The sequence below is a fragment of the Lolium rigidum genome, chromosome 7 (genome assembly GCF_022539505.1).
Source record: "Lolium rigidum isolate FL_2022 chromosome 7, APGP_CSIRO_Lrig_0.1, whole genome shotgun sequence".
In the NCBI taxonomy this organism is placed as follows: Eukaryota; Viridiplantae; Streptophyta; class Magnoliopsida; order Poales; family Poaceae; genus Lolium; species Lolium rigidum.
In genome coordinates this window covers 42322703-42340897 of record NC_061514.1, presented here as the reverse complement: position 1 = coordinate 42340897, position 18195 = coordinate 42322703, and the positions used below count along the sequence as shown (strand labels likewise).

General features: G+C 47.2%; 1 protein-coding gene across 6 annotated transcripts; it reads right to left on the bottom strand.

Annotated features, from left to right (window-relative positions):
- Window positions 1-10077: 10077 nt before the first annotated feature.
- On the bottom strand, window positions 10078-15528 carry LOC124670830 (filament-like plant protein 7). 6 transcript variants are annotated; one of them, XM_047207299.1, is made up of 6 exons: window positions 15381-15528; window positions 14526-14669; window positions 13971-14410; window positions 13749-13878; window positions 11590-13586; window positions 10078-10824 (listed from the first exon to the last, which is right to left on the bottom strand). In XM_047207299.1, the coding sequence occupies exons 3-6, from the start codon at window positions 14061-14063 to the stop codon at window positions 10336-10338; spliced, it is 2709 nt and encodes a 902-aa protein (XP_047063255.1). In that variant the 5' UTR covers window positions 14064-14410; window positions 14526-14669; window positions 15381-15528; the 3' UTR covers window positions 10078-10335. The 6 variants fall into 6 exon arrangements, with proteins under 6 accessions (XP_047063255.1, XP_047063254.1, XP_047063257.1 ...); XM_047207298.1 differs by lacking the exon at window positions 14526-14669 and having other exon boundaries at window positions 13971-14111; XM_047207301.1 differs by lacking the exon at window positions 15381-15528 and having other exon boundaries at window positions 10078-10821; window positions 14526-15294.
- Between the last annotated feature and the right edge of the window lie 2667 nt (window positions 15529-18195).

The following is an 18195-nucleotide window of genomic DNA, read 5'->3' as shown; positions in this document are numbered from 1 at the left end:
TCCACTACCTTTGCAGTAGTAGTAGATTTTCCAAATAGGAATTCAAGAGAAGACCTCTCCATAATGAATTATAGCAAGAAAGTGAAATAAAAAACAAAGCACGTACGATAAAGGTTTCCCTTACCAATTCCACTTACCAATAGCGCTTCACTCCCCGGCAACGGCGCCATAAAATAGTCTTGATGACCCACAAGTATAGGGGGTGTATCGTAGTACTTTCGATAAATAAGAGTGTCGAACCCAACGAGGAGCAGAAGGTGTTGACAAGCAGTTTCGATGAAGGATTCACTGTAAATGCTCACAGACAAGTATTCAGGGGTTTTTGATATAGCAGATAAATAAAGTACAAGTAAATAAAATGCGAGAGTAAGATGCTAGCGGCCGGATTGCAAAATGGGCAATCCAGATATCACCATACGTGCCGGTGTATGAAAGAAGAGATGCCATAAAATCACAGGCTTTGGCTGATTTCCTTGTGGATTGGGCGGAGATGCAATACAAACCGCCAGATCAGAGGATAGAGTACTGGAAGATGCACTTTGATGGATCTAAGCTCAAGGAAGGTCTAGGTGCCGGTGTGGTGCTTACTTCACCAAAAGGAGACCACCTCCGGTATGTTTTGCAAGTACATTTCAGGGCATCGAACAATGTCGCTGAATATGAGGCTTTGATCCATGGGCTTAAGGTCGCAAAAGAAATCGGTGCACACCGGATCATTTGCTATGGCGATTCAGACCTTGTGGTACAGCAGTTGCTCAGGAGATTGGGATGCAAAAGATGCCAACATGGCCTTGTACCGGTTTCACGTGCAAAAGATTGCCGGATTCTTCGAAGGGTGTGAGTTTCACCATGTGCCGCGAGCAGAAAATGAAGCCGCGGATGCTTTGTCCAAACTGGGCTCATCTAGGCAAGAAATTCCTCCCGGGATAGCTTTGGCTCACCTAAGAGTGCCATCGATCAAACCAAGCCCGGAGTCTGAATCAATTTTTGTACCGGAGTCACACGTAGTACCCATGGATATCGATGAAGGGAACCCGGGACCGCTCCCGGCAAGCTCGGGGACCGCTCCGGTAGGCTCAGGGACCTGCTGTACCCATACCGGAAGAAATGATGCTTGGTGGATAGCATGGAGATAGATGCACCGGTGTTTTTGGTTCGAGAGATACCATCATGGGTTAAACCTATTAAGGAATTCCTGATCAGCGGCACCTTGCCGGCTGACGAAAATGAATCAAGGAGGATACAGAGAAGGTCCAAAGCTTACACGTTCATCAATGGTGAGGTGTACAAGAGAAGTGTTACCGGTGTCCTTCAAAGATGTGTGGAACCGGAAGAAGGGAAAGAAATGCTTGAGGAAATTCACCAAGGAGAATGTGGGCATCATGCTTCGTCAAGGGCGCTAGTAGCAAAAGTGTTCCGGCATGGGTTCTATTGGCCCACTGCTTTGGAGGACGCTGAGGATTTGGTAAGAAAATGCAACGGCTGCCAGAGGTACGCCAAGCAAAACCATACCCCAAAGATCCGGTTTAAAGACAATACCATTAACATGGCCATTCGCCGTTTGGTGCCTTGACATGGTTGGCCCATTCAAAACTGCAAGAAGCAGCATGACTCACATCTTGGTCATGGTGGATAAGTTCACCAAGTGGCTAGAGGTAAAGCCTATCGCAAAGTGTGATGGGCATACAGCGGTGAAATTCCTAAAAGATGTCATTTTGCGGTATGGATACCCGCACAGCATCATCACTGATAATGGAACCAACTTTGCTCAAGGCGAGTTCAAAAGGTTCTGTGAAGACAACAACATCCGGCTGGATTTGTGCTCAGTAGCACACCCACAAGGCAATGGCCAAGTGGAAAGAATGAATGCTTTGGTGCTTTCCGGTATCAAGCCTAGACTCATTGATGCAGTGGAGAAGTCACCGGGATGTTGGCTCGATGAGCTACCATCAGTTCTGTGGAGTATAAGAACAACTCCAAACCGGTCTACCGGATACACTCCCTTCTTCATGGTTTATGGAGCAGAAGCGGTAATACCAACCGACATCATTCATGATTCACCAAGGGTACAGCTCTATACTGAGCAAGAGGTCAAAGAGGCCAGAGAAAATGATGTAGACTTGCTAGAAGAAGCAAGAGAGCTGGCTTTGGCAAGAACAGCCATTTACCAGCAAAACCTAAGACGCTACCATAACCGGAAGGTTAACCCGAGAGTTTTCCGGGAAGGAGATCTTGTACTTCGCCTAGTGCAGCGCACTGAAGGCCGGCATAAGCTCTTGCCACCATGGGAAGGTCCCTTCATTGTAAGCAAGGTGCTTCACAATGATGCATACTACTTGATCGATGCACAGGAGTGGAAGAAAGGAAAGGCGGACAGGTCCGAGAGGAGAGCAAGCGTCCATGGAACGTAGCTCGTTGCGTCCTTTCTACTCTTGAAGTGGTGGTGTAAGAAGTTCCTTTTTGTACCTTATATGCTATGAATAAAAGATGCCGGAACCATGAATGAATCTCGGGACTACCCCAACTTAAGTTGCATGTAACTTGTCTATTTTTTCAGCTTTACCGGTTGCTTATTGAATGTTTTTTCTTTCCGGTTTAGTAGTGTGCTAAATCCTACCGGAGTCTTCGACTGCTGCTGTCCGCAAACCGGCTTCATGGCAAGCAAGATAAACCGGTAGGAGATAAGCACATGAACTGCGAAAAGGGAGAGCAGGAAAGAACAATCCGGAAAGTTTAACTAACCCCGGTTAAACCGGTTTTTTGCAAAATTTCAAAGTTATTTCTAAGTTCAAGAAGGTGCTTGTTTGGTGAAAGAACCTTGTGCTCATACGCCAAAGAACGCCCAGAGAAGGCAGGCAGAGCCAAGGCAAAAGAACCAAGTATGCATCAAATTGGATGCGGAAGCAATTGAGAAATCTTTGCAGTGCAGGATAAAATCAAAACCAAAAGCAAATTATGCTAAGGCAAGCTCATAAATACTTAGCTACCGGTATAACTTACCGGCAGGAAATGTTGTAGCACAACCACGAGCAAACTTAAGTTTTACATCATAAACCCCGGCATTCCGGCAGAATTTAACAGATATTGTCTTAAAGCAACAGGACCAACAGATATAATGAGCAAACACTTCAAAGGAAATCATCATGCAGCAGGGGCTTCCGGAGGAGCATCGCCGGCACCAAAGCATCGCCCGAGAGCTCTTCTTCGGCTTCATCCTCCTCCTCGTCGAGATAGTCCTTGACGCCGGGAGGGGAGGGATGAAGGTGCGCATGTCGGCATACTCCGCGATGCGGTACGCGCGATCCTCGCCGCTTAGCGGAGAGGATCGGGTCCAGATCGGTTCTGCGTCTTCACGCACGCCGGTGAGGGCGTCCAGATCGAGCTCCGGGTACCAGGAGCAGGCAACGCGGAGGGCGGAGTCCGCGCCAGCGCGGGCAGCAGAGCACTGCCACTCGCGGATCCTCTTGCCGGCGCCCTTGAGACGATCGCTGATAAGGGAGAAGGTATCAGGCACCTCTTCGCCAGGCCATAAGGTCCTGAAGAGCTGGGTAGCTACATCAGGGATGTCCGATAAATTGCGGTCTATGGCGCGCATATGGGACACCCGCGTTAAACGCGACCAGATGGTCGTTGGGCGTCCATGGCACGTTAAGATCCGCTCGGCCTTGGCACTTGCGGCGCACGTCGACCTTCTTGACAGCGTACCCCTGGGAGTCCGGAAAGAGGCCTGTGTAAAGAAAGAAAAAGGTCAACGAAAAGAGACCGGAAAGAAAAGCGACCGGAAAGAAAAGAGTCCGGAAGAAAAAAGAGACCGGAAGGAAAGATAACGGAAAGAAAATGGGGTCGGAGGAAAAAAGGCTCATATGTAGTAGTCAAAGTATAAAATAAAAGAACTTACGATAGGCGAGGGCGTCGGTCTGCAGGATCAACTGATCGCATTCCTTATGCTCCTCCTCCAGCCGCGCGGCCTTCTCCTCGGCAGCCTTCCGGGCCTTGGCCGCCTCCTCCAGCTCAGCCAGCCAGCACCACGTTGGCGTTACGGCGTCCTCCAGTTGCCTCCTCCATCTTGGCCGGCCGCGTCGGCCGCGGCGGCTTCAAGGGCCTTGGCATGGTCAAGCCCCAGTTGGATGAGCTGGGTCTTGAGCTCCCGGTGGCTAGTCTTGAGGGCGTCCAGCTCCTCCTTATGCTGCCGGATGAGCTCATCCTTCTCCCCTGTAACCGGAAAAAAGAGTGTTAGCAAGGTTACACTAATAAAAATGAAAAGAAACCAAGTTCAAAGGAGAAAGGAAAAAATAGTACGTTGGGCCGTGGCGAGCTGCTCCTTGAGGGCGTTGATGGAAGCTTCCGGGATCACTGTTGAACAGAAATTGTAAGTGTCACAAGGAAAAAAGGTTTCCGGTAGCAAAGATGCCGGTAGAATAAAAAACTTACCTTGGCACTTGTCGTGTGCCTCAGCGAGCTCCCGGTGCTCCCATAAAAGCTCCTCGAAGAGGGCCTTCCGAGTGTCAGCGGTGACCTGTTCAAGAAAAAGAAGAAATGAGTTAAGTTTTGCGCTAAGAACAAAGTTCTTAACCCGAAACTCGGGGCCGGCAATGCCGGTTTTGCGCGTTTTTAAGATAAGTTTTGCGCTAAGAACAAAGTTCTTAACCCGAAACTCGGGACCGGCAGCGGCAGGTTTTGCGCGTTTTTAAGATAAGTTTTGCGCTAAGAACAAAGTTCTTAACCCGAAACTCGGGGACTGGCAGTGCCGGTTTTGCGCGTTTTTAAGTTAAGTTTTGCGCTAAGAACAAAGTTCTTAACCCGAAACTCGGGGACTGGCAGTGCCGGTTTTGCGCGTTTTTAAGGAAAATCGTATGTTAAGAAGAAGGTGTTTAACCCGAAACTCGGGGACTGGCAGCGCCGGTTTCACGCTAAAAACTTAAGTTTTGCGCTAAGAGCTGCGCTCTCACCACAAAACTCGGGGACTGGGAAGATAGACAAGAGAGAAACCGGCATGAAACTAAGGAAAAGATAAAACAGAGCCGGAAAAGAAGAAACCGGCAAAGATTGAAAGTTAGTAGAACATACCGTCAGATTGTTCGTGGAATCATACCACGCGCTGTCAAGCTCTTTTACGGCAGCCCGGAGCCGCATGAAGTGCTCCTCGAACACCGATCCCCGACAGATCGAGTGCCGGCGAGCCGATCCTTGCCCATGCCGCGGGTCGCCGGAGTGATGTCCGCGGCGTTCCACTTTTGGGCATAGGGCAGGAGGTGCCCCAAGTCCCGGCCTTGGCGCTGGAACTCCGTAATGCGGCCGAGGAGGCCGGTGGCCTTCATGCTGGCGCTTTTGGCAGCCTTGGAGACGTGCAGCACCAAGGGCTGCCGGCCGCCCGAAGAGGCGGCTGGAGGCCGTCGCCTTCCCCTTGATGAGCTTGGAGGGCTTGGGCGGCGGCGCGGTAGAAGAGGCCCCGGAGGTCTTGGCCGGCGGCGCGCCGAGAGCGGCCTTGGAAGGCTGGGCGCGAGGAGCCTCGGCGGAGGCATGAGGATGGTGCGTGGAGAAGGGGAGCGCTAGGAGCGTCACCCGTGTTGGAGCCTTCCGCGCGGAAGATTCCGGCGCGGAAGTTGTCTTTTCGAGGACGGGAGGAGCAGAAGGCTCCGCCCGCCCGGCAGCTTCTTCTTCTCCGGCGCCGATGTTGCTGGCGCCGGTGTCTTGGTGTTCCGGGAGGAAGGAAAGATCTTCCTCCGTGCGGTGATCTGACGGTGAAGGGGCCGCACGCCCCGAATTTGCTGTGCCCCCCGAGAGGGAGGCAGAGGTGTTGCCGGCACCAGATGGTGCCGGGCTTGAACGAGGAGGAGGGGTTGAGGTCCTTGCGGATCCCTCAGAGCCCGATGGCCTTGGGCCAAGCTTGAGAGCGGGGCTGAGAAAGAGAAAAAAGACAAGTGGTTGAGAAGAAGCAACCGGAAAAAGAACTTGGCAAAAAAGAGGCAAACCGGAAAAGAAAATTACCCGGAAGCGGTTGGCATCGCTTTGCGCCCGTAGCGGCGCACGCCCACTTCTTTCTCCCCCACGGGCTCCGTCCGGAAGCGCTTGGAGGGAGGAGCATGGTCGGAGCCGGCAGTAGATGCCGGCTGCTTGTTCTTCTGGCCCTGAGCCATGAGTTTGTCCACAAACTCAGTGCCGGCCTCGGCGCGCAGGGGCGGCACGCGCTCGTGGATCTGTGAGTTAGATATGGCTAAGAAGCAATTCGCAAGAAAGCGATAGTGGCAAAGTATAAGAAGCCGGAAAAGAAAGTACCTCGAGCACAACCAGCTCCTCGGGGTTTCCGGTGGGCTCCGGCGGGTCCCGGCCAAGGCGCGCAGCCGGAGTCTTCCCCATCTTCAGATCCTTCCAAAAGATGTAGGGATCCGGGTCGAAGGAGTCAAAGGCGCGCTTCCGGAGAGCTCTTCGCGGCTCTGCCTGGATAGAGGGGAAGCGCTCCCTGGCCTGAGACAAGATAAAAAGCAAGGTTAACAAAAGCAGAAGTTACCGGCAAAGACGAACCCCAAATTGCGCAATCTCTTACTTCTTGAGTTGGAGGGTTAGAGGTACTGAGGGGAAGGAGGCCCCATTCCCACGCAAAGGGCATAGCGGTTTGGCAAATCTGCTTAGCCTTGCGAACAACGTCTTTCTTGCTGAGAGCACGGCCTGTGATCTTGGTAGGATCGCCTGGGCCATACATCTCGCTCATCCTATGTGCGCGGCGCTTCAGAGGAAGCACCCGGCGCGATATGAAAGTCCGGATGACATCGTCAGAACAGATGTTGGTCTCCTTCTTCAAGGAGGCCAAGAAGCGCACTACCCGGTTAGTTTCGGCATGTTCTGTCTTCGGGTTGTGGCTCCAGTTGGCTCTGCGCTGGGGGCCCCTCTTGGTATGGAGGAAGATTGATGCGATCGGCGCGGCCGGTGTTCTTCACATAGAAGAAAGTTCCTTGCCAGGTGCGGCAAGACTCGAGGCCGGAAAACTTAAGAAAAGGGCTCCCTTGGCGGGAGCCGACGATGCAGGAGCCGCACTGCACGGGCGGCTTGGGCTTAGGGATTTCTTTGCCCTGGACGGAGTTGATCCGCAGATTGAAGAAACGGGCAAACGTCTCACGAGTGGGACGAATGCCGATGTAAGCCTCCATGAAGGTGGCATAGCAAGAAAGATAAAAAATGGCGTTGCCAGGAAGGTGGTGAGGATGGAGTTCGTAGAAATCTAGGAACTCCCGGAAAAAGGTAGAGGCAGGAAGGCCGAAGCCGCGCTCAAAGTGAGCGAGAAAAACAACATACTCGTCATCTTCCGGATCCGGCTCGATCTCGTCATCCGGAATCCGGCAGGAAACTCCTTCCGGAATCCTCCGAGACCGGTACAGCCAATCGATCTCAAACTCGGTGACGTTGGAGCCCATCCAGGCTCCGCGGGTGATTGGGGAAGGCTCCTCGCCGGAAGATTGGCTGGAGCTGCTAGAGGCATGGCCAGAGCTACTGGCCTCTTGGCTACCGGAAGCTTGGCTAAAGCTACCGGATTCTAGGTTGCCGCCGGACTCTTGGAAGTTGCCGAATTCCTGCTGGTTGCCGGAATCGGTTTCCGTTGGATCTGAGGCCGTAGATTCACCGGGAGAAGGTCTACGGCGCTTGAGAGAAAGGGAAGAAGAAGATGCAGAGGAGGATTCCTCGTCTGACATTGCGAGGGGATGCGAAAAAACAAGAATCCCAGACTTGAACCCCGCGTGAAGATCTACGAGTAAGAATAAAACCAAAGAAAAAGAGCAAATAAGAACACCAAAGGCTCAAGATCTGGAAAGCAAGTGAACCGCGAGTAGAGCAAGATTGGTACCAACCTTGAGCAGCGGAGCCGCTGAGGGAAGTGCTTGCTGGCGGAGAAGCGGGTCTGCGGTCGCCGGTGAGCACCACCGACGGCGAGGCGGAGAAGCTCGCGAAGAAACGCGAATGCGGCGGGCACGACGGAGTTGCTGCCGAAGATCTCCGCACGGCGAAGTCCGACGGGGGCGCGGCGTGAGCTTGCCGGGCGCTGGAGCTTGAACGAGCGACGGCGGACGGAGAACGGCGGTGGCGCAAAGGCTTGGAGCTCTGTGCGCGAAGGAGGAGAATGCGAAGAAGATGAAGAGGAACGGGCGGTTGTGTTATATAAGAGAGAGAAAGTGGGCAGGGAACCGCTGGGCCGCGGCGGTTCGCCTCGCGGCCCGCGACGGTTAGCGCCTTGGGCCGCCACGTGGCTAGGGAATACACGCGAGAAAATGGGGAGCCACACGGAGGCGCACACGGGATCCCGAAGAGGTAGTGGGATCCGCTGCGTTGCATTAAATGAGCGCGCGGGAGTCGAAGCGATATGACAACTGACACTGGCGCGACAGTCACAGTGCGCATGTCTCTGTCAGGCGTGGGGCCCGAGATATTCTCGACTTCGCCGAGGAAGGAGTAAAGACACATGATACCGGAAAAGAAAGATGCCGGAACGAGTCTCGCAAAGAGAAAAGAAAGAACAAGGGTAAAGGTGCCGGAACTAAGCTCAAGACATGAGTAATTAAACCGGTATCCTAAAAAGATGAGAACCTGGCATGGTCTGTAGGATAGAATCCTCCAGGCTATACCAGCTTCGGGGACTAATGTTGGGGGGATGACCCCCGGTATGCCAAAGGCATGCCAAACCGGATGGTTTGAGCCATCGAGATACCGGTTTAATGTTCTTACCGGGAAGCCTGGTAGGAATTTGGGAAAGCAAAGCTAGGCCGGTATCCCCAAGGGGGTATGCCGGAACCCGGTATAGAAGATACCGGAACGGAGAGCCTGTCGGCAGGACTGGTCAAAGATTCTCTTCAGAGCAAGAAGACAAGGATGAGCTAAGCAAAGTAACTTTATTCAGAGCCCTGGCGCCAAAGAGAAGGGTGACGTCCAAAGAAGCCGGAGGACATCAGCAGCCCTGATTAAAGAGGACTCCGGCGTCACTCATGATTAAAGTAGCTTTGTACAGTAACTCTGTAAAGTAGTTTGTCTAGTCAAAGATGCCATTAGGGTTTCTTCCAGTGTAAGCCACCCTCTCCCATATATAAGGAGAGGGGGTACTGCCTCCTACAGGCGCGAGACCACAGGGAGATCGGTGTAGAACAACTTGTAACCATGTTGAGATCAATGAAGCTAGCGATCTAGTAAAGAGTTCTTCCTCTTGTCTCTCTTCTTGTATACCGGCCCTTGGTTGTGTTCTTGAGGAAAGCATCCGGAAGTTCTTCCCATCTAATCGCAAACCCTCCCCCGAATCCTCATACGTCCATTCAGCCCCAACTTAAGCCATCCTATGGCATCTGCTCGTTCACCACGACGACATCTGTCTTTTTCAATCAGGCTAGGCCATGGGCCCAGTACTGAACCAGGCTAGGCCTTCAGCTTCCAGCCGGCTCAAGCCAGGCCACCGTGGTATGGGCCTGTGACAGGCCAACCTGTGAATCCCCTGCCTCTCGAGCTCTCCCCAAGTCCCCATTGCCGCCGATACGCAGAGGCAGAGCGCACCGCCGTCGCCGCCGGTCCGGAGTCCTCACACACGCTTCATGTCTCGCCCAGTGCTCCCTTCATTGCTCGGCGCTTTCGCCCGTCCTCTCTCTGCCGACTCCGGCCAGGCGTGCCGCGTGCCCTTGAAGCCAGCCGTGCGCTACCGTAGCCAATGGCTCAGCTCGCCGGAAAGCGCGGGCGCGGCATTGGCAGGCTCCACCTCTGCTCCTCCTCGCGGAAGGGGACCAAGGACGCGATTGCGGCGCCGCCCGCACGTCTCGCACACCCAAGCTTGTGCGGAAGGAGGTCAGTCACTCAGTCTGATTATTCCTCCATTTCGGTTCGAAGTCTGAACGTGCTAATTTGACGTCACATGCTCCATCCGCTTAGTTCAATTCTGCCACACAGCTCGCAGCCATAATGTTGATCCTCAAAGCCATCATGCGTACCCTTGATGACGGACAGAAACAACCAGTATTCGTGTATGAAATCAAGCCGCTTAGCTAGTTTCAGGAACAGATTCACACGACAGACATCAACCGTGTCAGCATCACACATTCAGAACAAGAATCCTTTTCAGAGAAGATACACATAAAACCATGATAATAAATTAGCCACGTTCCATCAGAGAGCAAACTCAAGTTCATCAAACTAAGCAACAGGGGTAACAACGTTACAATGCACACTAAGAACTGTAATACATATACAACATATCTACATCTCATGGTTCTTCCTAAACCTGACAAGAACACAGCTAAACAAGCAACGATACACACTTAGTTTACAGACACAAAATATTACCATGAATTGATTTGCCATTTTCTCTGTCAGCTAAGCACTTCGGACCACCTTCGGATTCATTATGGCGTCTCTTCTCCTTCCTGTCAGAATCCTCTTGAGCAAGTTAGTGTTCCCCTTCTGCTTGCTTGGAACAATGGCAAGGGCTGCTACCTTGGGAGCAGCTTCGTTCTTGCGAGTTCCACTCACTCTGTACGGTTTCGCGGGTTGAATCGCTGGTGTTGGGTGAGAACCAGATGATGATTCCGAATTGTCACATCCCTCGTCAGCAGAAAATTTTCTTTCATGCGTTGACCTTAGTTCTGAGCATATGATCTCCTTGGTCTTCGGGGAGCTGAGGTAGTCAAATCCACCGTCATCCACAGCTAGCATCTCATTTAGTGACTGAGACCGAGGTTTTCGCTCACGATGAACTGTGGTTGCATCCTTTGGTGATGCAAGTGCTTTTAGTTGCTTTCCCAGGCTTAGGATAGTCTCCTGACACTCGATGAGCTTCTCTGATGCCGTCGAGATCTCCAGCTGCTGTGAAAACAAGGTGATTAAATGTTAAACTTAAAACATATTTACTTGCACTTTTGCCCTTTCTCAACCTCAAACACATAAAAGGCTGACATCTCTTTGTACCCCTTCGTAATGAAACTTATGAAGGGGTATGAAGTGATCTCAGCCCTCCATGTGTTTGAGTTTGGAGGGAGAGGGACGCACTGAAGCATGCCTAATTTACTTTTAGACTTTCAAAATGAAGATGATACACATGGGCTAAAGATCCTTCAAACTGGGGTATAGTCAAGAAACCGCACAACAGAAAACTGATTAAATAGATCTAAATACATGTTCAGTTATTCTTATTGCTCTCACGGCACATGGCAGTCGAGTTTGTCTTTTGCCATCATATATATGATCGCAAATTTGTAACATGCAAAACTGGCATAAAGATAGTGATATGTTATGTTCCATTGCCAGAATGAAACAAAAATGAAGCAAGAGTATTTTTCATTTTAGATTTACTTATTTCCTATACAAAATATTAGGTTGCCTTTCTATTTACCGAAGTTACATTTGAGGTTTGCATGCAATTCAGGTTAGTACTACAATAAGAAAGAATGCAATATAGTCTTGCGAAAATCATTATGTGCATGCAAACATGTTGCGACAAGAACATCACAACAATGAAGCAAATTTCTTACATAATGGTGAATTCAAAATATGTCTTTCCTTCCTTTTAAAATAAAACTAGAACTAAGCAAGCTTTGAAACAGCAAAAAAAAAGAAATACGTGGATATTACCATGTGTAGATTTTTTTCTTCATTTCCAGGAACACATTTTGGGCCCTCTTTAGTGGAGTAACTGCTTCCCTGTAGATTGCCCTTGTTTACCTCAGAGTTACAGGTGGGTTTGTGTTTGTCAAGGTTACTCACTGTTGATTCACAGTTAACACTTTGTGCATTTATTTTTCCTGTTTCCTTCAATGCATTAAGTTCTGCTCGCAAACTTGAAGATTTTCCTTCCAATTCGTGGGGATTAGAGACTGGCACTTCACTCGTTATACTGCACGTGTCATTATCGGCTTTAAGTCCAATATCCACGTGGCTTGAAACAGAAATTAGTGACATCTGCACGCTATTTGGGGTGCTGGATTCATGTACGCCATTTGTGGTTTGGATTGCTATTTGCTTGGCTGCAACGGTGTCAAGCCCATCGCTGCTATCTAACTCCAAATGATTTATGATGGTTTCCCTCATGTCTGGTACATCTTGGAGTGAAAAACAGTGGTTGATTATCCAATCCAGTGTGAGGTTCACTTCAAGAACAAATCTTTCGGCATCGGTATTCCCATACATGAGCTCATTGCATACAACAATGAAGTGTCGCAGTACACAAGTAAGTTCTGATGTTTTCCACAAGAATGCATGAGCAAAATATCCATCTATAGCTGTAGACTGATCACCCATGTTGTCATCAGATTGCACGAATTTGCTATTGTGATCCTTTGACGATCTCTGAATAACTCCCTCGACAAGTTCAATTAACTTAACGAGTCCCTTCTGAATCTTGTATTGATGAACTTGATCGTTTGTTTCATTTGGACCATCAACTGGAACCAGCTCTTTGCCTGCTGATTCTATTGCCTCTCTCTTTGCATCATACAATTTTGAAGGTTTATTGTCACATACCATCGCTAGCCTTTCTATTTCTTCAAAGTCATCCATGAAACTCATGTCTGATACTCCTGTGCTCTGACAAGAAGGTGTGGTCAGCTTCCCCTTCTTGAAATGTTCAAGTTCAGAAATTAAGGCTGACGCCCATGAACCTGAACAGCTGACGTTATCTTCATTGCAACCATTTTCAGAGATAGATGAAAGAGGGTTCTCAGCCAGTGTAGGACTTCTTTTTACAAGTTCTGTTGCAGCCTGATCGCCTGATAAGTCTTCAAGTTGAGCTTCAACTTGGGAAAGTTTAGAGGTTGCACGAGCAAGCATAGTACGAGAAAATTGAAGTTCACCATCCTTTCTAGAAAGTGATTCCTGCATGGATTTATTTTGATCTTCCATCACATGTAGCCTTGCAAGCAAAGAAGAACTTGAATGTGATGCGTCAGAAAAATTCTGTACCGGATCATATGAATTGGATGATGCCGGAGAATTTAACTTCCCCATCCTTGTCTGAGCTGTATTGTTGGCCAGTGTTTCAACTTCACTTCTCATTTTTGCAATGGCAGCTGGTCCTGGTAGCCTTTTACGTACCATTGAACGCAATCTCTTGCATTCTTCTTCTAGCTTCGTAATCTTCCTTACATTTTCGAGATGTTGCTTGTGTGAAGCATCAGCTGATTTGAGATTACAGTTCCTCTCCTCACTTCGAATATCAAGTTGCTTCTGCAGCATACAAACCTCATATCTAAGAGAAGAATTTGATCTCTCTGTTGACTGTAGCTTTACCACAAGGTCCTTTAAGTCTGACTCTTTCACTGCATTTGATTCAGTTAGATCTAAGATGATTTTCTCTTTTGCTAAGAGGATTTCAGATAGTCTGCTATACTCATCGTCCAAACTAGCAATTATGTTTTGTTTCTCTTCTAGATTTTCTTCCAGCTTACGAACTTTATCCTTCTCACAAGAAATTATTTTAGCAGTATCCTTTATCAATAACTCTCTCTCTACCATTGTAACATTTAGAGCCTCATCGAGCTGACAAATCCTTTGCTCAACTGCGGATTTCTGGTGTAGAGTGTCATCAAGTTCTGTTTTGATAGCTATAGCTTCTGCTTCTGCTTTCTCCCAGCCTAGAAGAACATTTGTAACCAGAAATGGTTGGTCAGAAATATAATAGCCAACATTTATCATACATGCATCAGGAAGGTTTACTTCTAGAATGAACATATCATATGTTCAACTAATGGACCAGGAACATGTGGGGAATGGTAGCAAAATGAATAGAGTAGTACCTAGTATGGCTTCTTCAGCTACTTTTGCTTGCTTGGCTAAAATAACATCTTTGTCGAAGCATTCAGCCTGAGCAAATGAAAGTTGTTCTTGTAAACCTTGCAAGGATCTCTCCAATCGTGCAATCTTCTCCTTCAGCATGGAATTAAAGTTGAAGTTGTTGACATGGGTTAATTAATAAGTACCAAATGAGCTTGTTAAATCTAAATGTGCAGATGGTGTACCTCCTGTTCCCTCTCTAGTATATTGGATTTGTTCTTTGCTAAAACTGTCCTTTCTGATGCTTTCTTTCTCCAAAGCCATGTTTTATGGTCCATCAATGGATGCTCAATTTTCACCAATAATCAGTAATATGCAAATATTCTCTAGAAACCAGAAGTAGATGCAATATTAGTGTCACATATTTACATCAGATCACATAAATGGTGCTACTTCAGGAAAAGAATCACAAAATCGCATCACGTCGAATTTGCAAAGTTGTTCCAACAAAGTATACAATATGATATACCAAGGTTCATCTTTCCCCAGTAAACTTTATGAACAAATGTTTCGATTCCACGATTTCTGCTCTTCGTTACTTTGTTAAAAATGAGTTGTTTGCTACTACAAATTTGCAACTGTGGGCACCTAATCCACCGAGCAAGATTAACAACTCTTTCTTCTTCTGCCAGAGCCCAGATGCAATTTCCTTTAGTTCTAATACAAAAAGCGACACCCGACTAAAAAAGAAACAACCAAGTATATTTAGGTTTGCTCAATTCTATCCTCAGTGCACCTACCACTTGCTCCAAAAGGTTAGATTCTTAACCAAATGTACTACGTTTCCTCCCAAAGAGTTAGCACAAAATTAGCCATCAGATTGTAGCTTCTTCAGAACTCAAGTAGTGGCCACCCACTAGCATTGATCCCGAACCGTGAGCAACCTACCAGTGAAGCCTTTTTAAAACAGGTAGGTACATAGAACATCTAATAATGTGAGCCAAATGCATTGTCCCACAAGACAAAATTGGTAAACGTGTGGTAAAAAATAGCATACAAACAAGTGCTTCTCCTCTGTCTCCACAATATTACTACTAGTACTAGCTGAGTGCTTCTGCTTTGTGTCAACAACATTACTAGAACTGCCCATACATTTATGTGATAAGGATGGCACCCAACGCAAGTACCCTTTTCAGGCAACTATAATTCAACGTTACAACCCATTAATGAATCTGCTACGCTAATTGGGACTCAGGACCAGACTGATACTCTCTGTATACACTTGTTTCTGCAGATTGTCTACATCAACTCGCAAGGATGGGAAGGGGAACAAGACTGGAGAAAGGAAGAACGCCAAGCAAGCAGCGAAAACCTCACTGGAAATATCCACACAAAATTGATTGTTCTAAGCTAGGAGAAGAAGTTGGTGTGGCAACTAGCTAGAACCTTGTCCATGCGCAGCTAGCTATCAGCAAGTGCGGCGAAGCAACTGAGCCAAAACCATCGCCATCTCAGTAGCACCAAACCCATAACCCCCTAGCTCCAGATATCCCCATCGTTTTCCCAACCACCAAACATGGAAATATCGAAAGGATAAGGGAGGAGGAAGATTGCAAGAACATGAGAATGGCAGCAGTGAGGTGAGCTGAACTGACCTCCCAGTGACAGTGGGTAGTGGCTCTGCTGCGGCTTACCAAGAATGAACTGCTCCTGCCGCCGCTGGGTCACCTGTGACTCTGTGGAGGTTGTGAAGGCATCCTATGGATTGAGGGAGAGAGGGTTGGTGACTGTTGATGACAAGGACACAATTGGTGCAAGGACGAAGGAACAAAACTGTCCCAACTTTTTCTGTGGGGGCAGGGGCTGGGTCTCCCTAGCAAATAAAGGTATTCCTGGGCCCTTGAAATGACGCAATTTCTATTTGTTACTGCAAAAGTTACCTAAAAAAAAGTAAAACATCATGGTGTTTCTAGTCTCGGCAACGTCCGAGGGCTGTGAACGAAGTTGATTGCGTGAGATTGTTTACTGCGGAGTGCGGAGGCAGCATTCAAGTGTCGGCGGTGGCGGTGGATATGAGAGTTCCGTGCAACACCGTTCAGCTCTCCATTGATTGATTGCTTTTGTTGTTATCTTGTCTGGGTTATGTGGTCGATTTGGTCAGCTAGCATGCATCTATTTACGAGTTACTAGCTAATAATGAGTTAGCTAATAAGTGTAGATAATTTAGTGTAACTTTCGTAAATACTATAACTTTAAATAAAGTTGTACTACATGATCGAGGGAGTACACAAGTTTACTGTAAAATGAATTCCATATTAGTATTACAGTGATGTTTTGGCTCTTGGGGTCTCTATGCTCCCTTTATTTTGAAGTGTCAAAAAAATTCGAACGAAAAATTCATGTGTTCATCTTCGAACGAAAAATTCATCTTGGGGTCTCTATGGTCCCTTTATTTTGAAATTCATCTTTGATATATTTTGAAGTGTCAAAGAAATTCGAACGAAAAATTCACGTGTTCATCTTCACATGCTCACAATGTATTTCCGTGAAAAATCGACTTGTCGTTTGGCCTGTGTAAAAAAAATTGGTGCTAAAAATAATGCTTTTTGCGAGACATCTTTTGTATTTTTTTACATTGACCATAAAAATATTGGTTTTTCGTGAAACTGTTTGAACACACATAGATTGTCGAGATGTATATGAAAAAAAATATTGGAATTTTTTGACAATTAGAATATTTTTTTTTTTGGGTGGAGGAAGCATATACATCTGGGAGCCAAATTAAATTTTCATATTAGTATGCTGTATTCAAATGAGTATTTTATCTACATAAGTACTCGGTGATTTGTCCTCAAATGTGTAACTAATAAAAATGAGTAGAATAGTTCTCATAGTAAACTTTGGAAACTTCAGAAATAGGCTACGTTCAGATAACATTCATCAAAACATGGTATCACTGAAAATAGGGGAATGTGGGCGCTTTTTTTTTTTTTTTTTTTGTATTGTACTCCTCCTTTACTACAGTACATTGGAAGTGTACAGCCCAAGCTAGTATAAATGCCATCGGCGCATCAAACCATTTTGTCGGCTTGTCTATGAAGGGCCCTCTTCAGCAACGTTATTTTTCTTCGAAGGAAAACTAAAACATGTTCTTATCTCATTAACTAAGAAGAGAATTGCTTGGAAACAATTTTTTGGGCGAAAACCCTAGGGTTTACCTATCCTCCGATGGCATAGTCGTCTTGAGTCTCTATATCCCAAACGGTGCGATCTCTCTGATGTGTAGTCATGGCGTCATAGAAAGGAGTATCGAGTGGGGAAATAATGATTTGGAGGATGATCTGCTAAGCCTCCTCAATCTCACCGAGGAAGACGAGGATGAGTTTGCTTGGGAGGAAGAGCTAGAGGATCCACCCAAGAAAGCGGCGATCGCCAAGGTCTATACCTCGAGAGGGTTTAGCCCTATCACTTTGTATGTTGATATGCATTCGTCATGGAACCCATCGAAGTGACCCATCGAAGGACGTGGCGTCAAGGAAGATTGAAGACAATATATTCATATTCCAGTTTACATGGCTGGGCGATTGGAATAAAACAACGATCCAGGGGCCTTGATTCTTCCAGAATCATGCGGTGATGATGCATGGAGGAGTAGGATGGGTTCCAAAACCCTAGATCCGTTGTCCCGGATAAAATCACATTCTAGGCTTAGGTTCTCAAACTTGAAGATCTTTTTTTCGAAGGAACCAATCATCATAGGTATGTGGAGAAACATGGGTGATTATGGAGGTCCATACAAAGTTGCCACCAGGTTTTGTTGGCGAGTTCTTTCGTATAATGATCAAGAGATAGATGGTTTTATTCCTACTAGAGGTTTAAGACATGGAGATCGCTTGTGTCCGTATCTTTTCTTTATTTGTACAGAAGGATTGTCAAGTCTATTGGCTTATCGTGAGGAGGTTTGTGGTGTTAAAGGTATAAGGGTTTGAAAAAAGGACCATCAGTTTTACATCTTTTATTTGTTGATGATTCTCTAATCCTTATGAAGGCAAACTTAATTAATGTAACCTCATTAGGAGAAGTGCTTGATCAATATTGTTCAAATTCTGGCCAACTTGTGAGTGAAGCCAAATGTAGCATTTCCTTTAGTCCTAATGCATGTGGATGTTAATGTTAAGGTACACTAAGCTAAATATTATGACATAGGCACTCTCATAAATATATCTTGGCCTTCCTGCAATGGTAGGCGTAGACAAAAGCGATAAATTCATGTATTTGCATGAAAGAGGAATTGCTAGTCTAAATGGTTGGAATGAAAATATGCTATCTATGGGTGCGAAGAAAATCTTGCTAAAAGTGGTGATCAATATATCCCAGTTTTTTTTCTATCGCTTTCTTTAAAATCCTAAATAATATGTGTAAGCGGATCATAGATGCTACGGCAGAAATTTGGTGGGAGACACGGGGTGC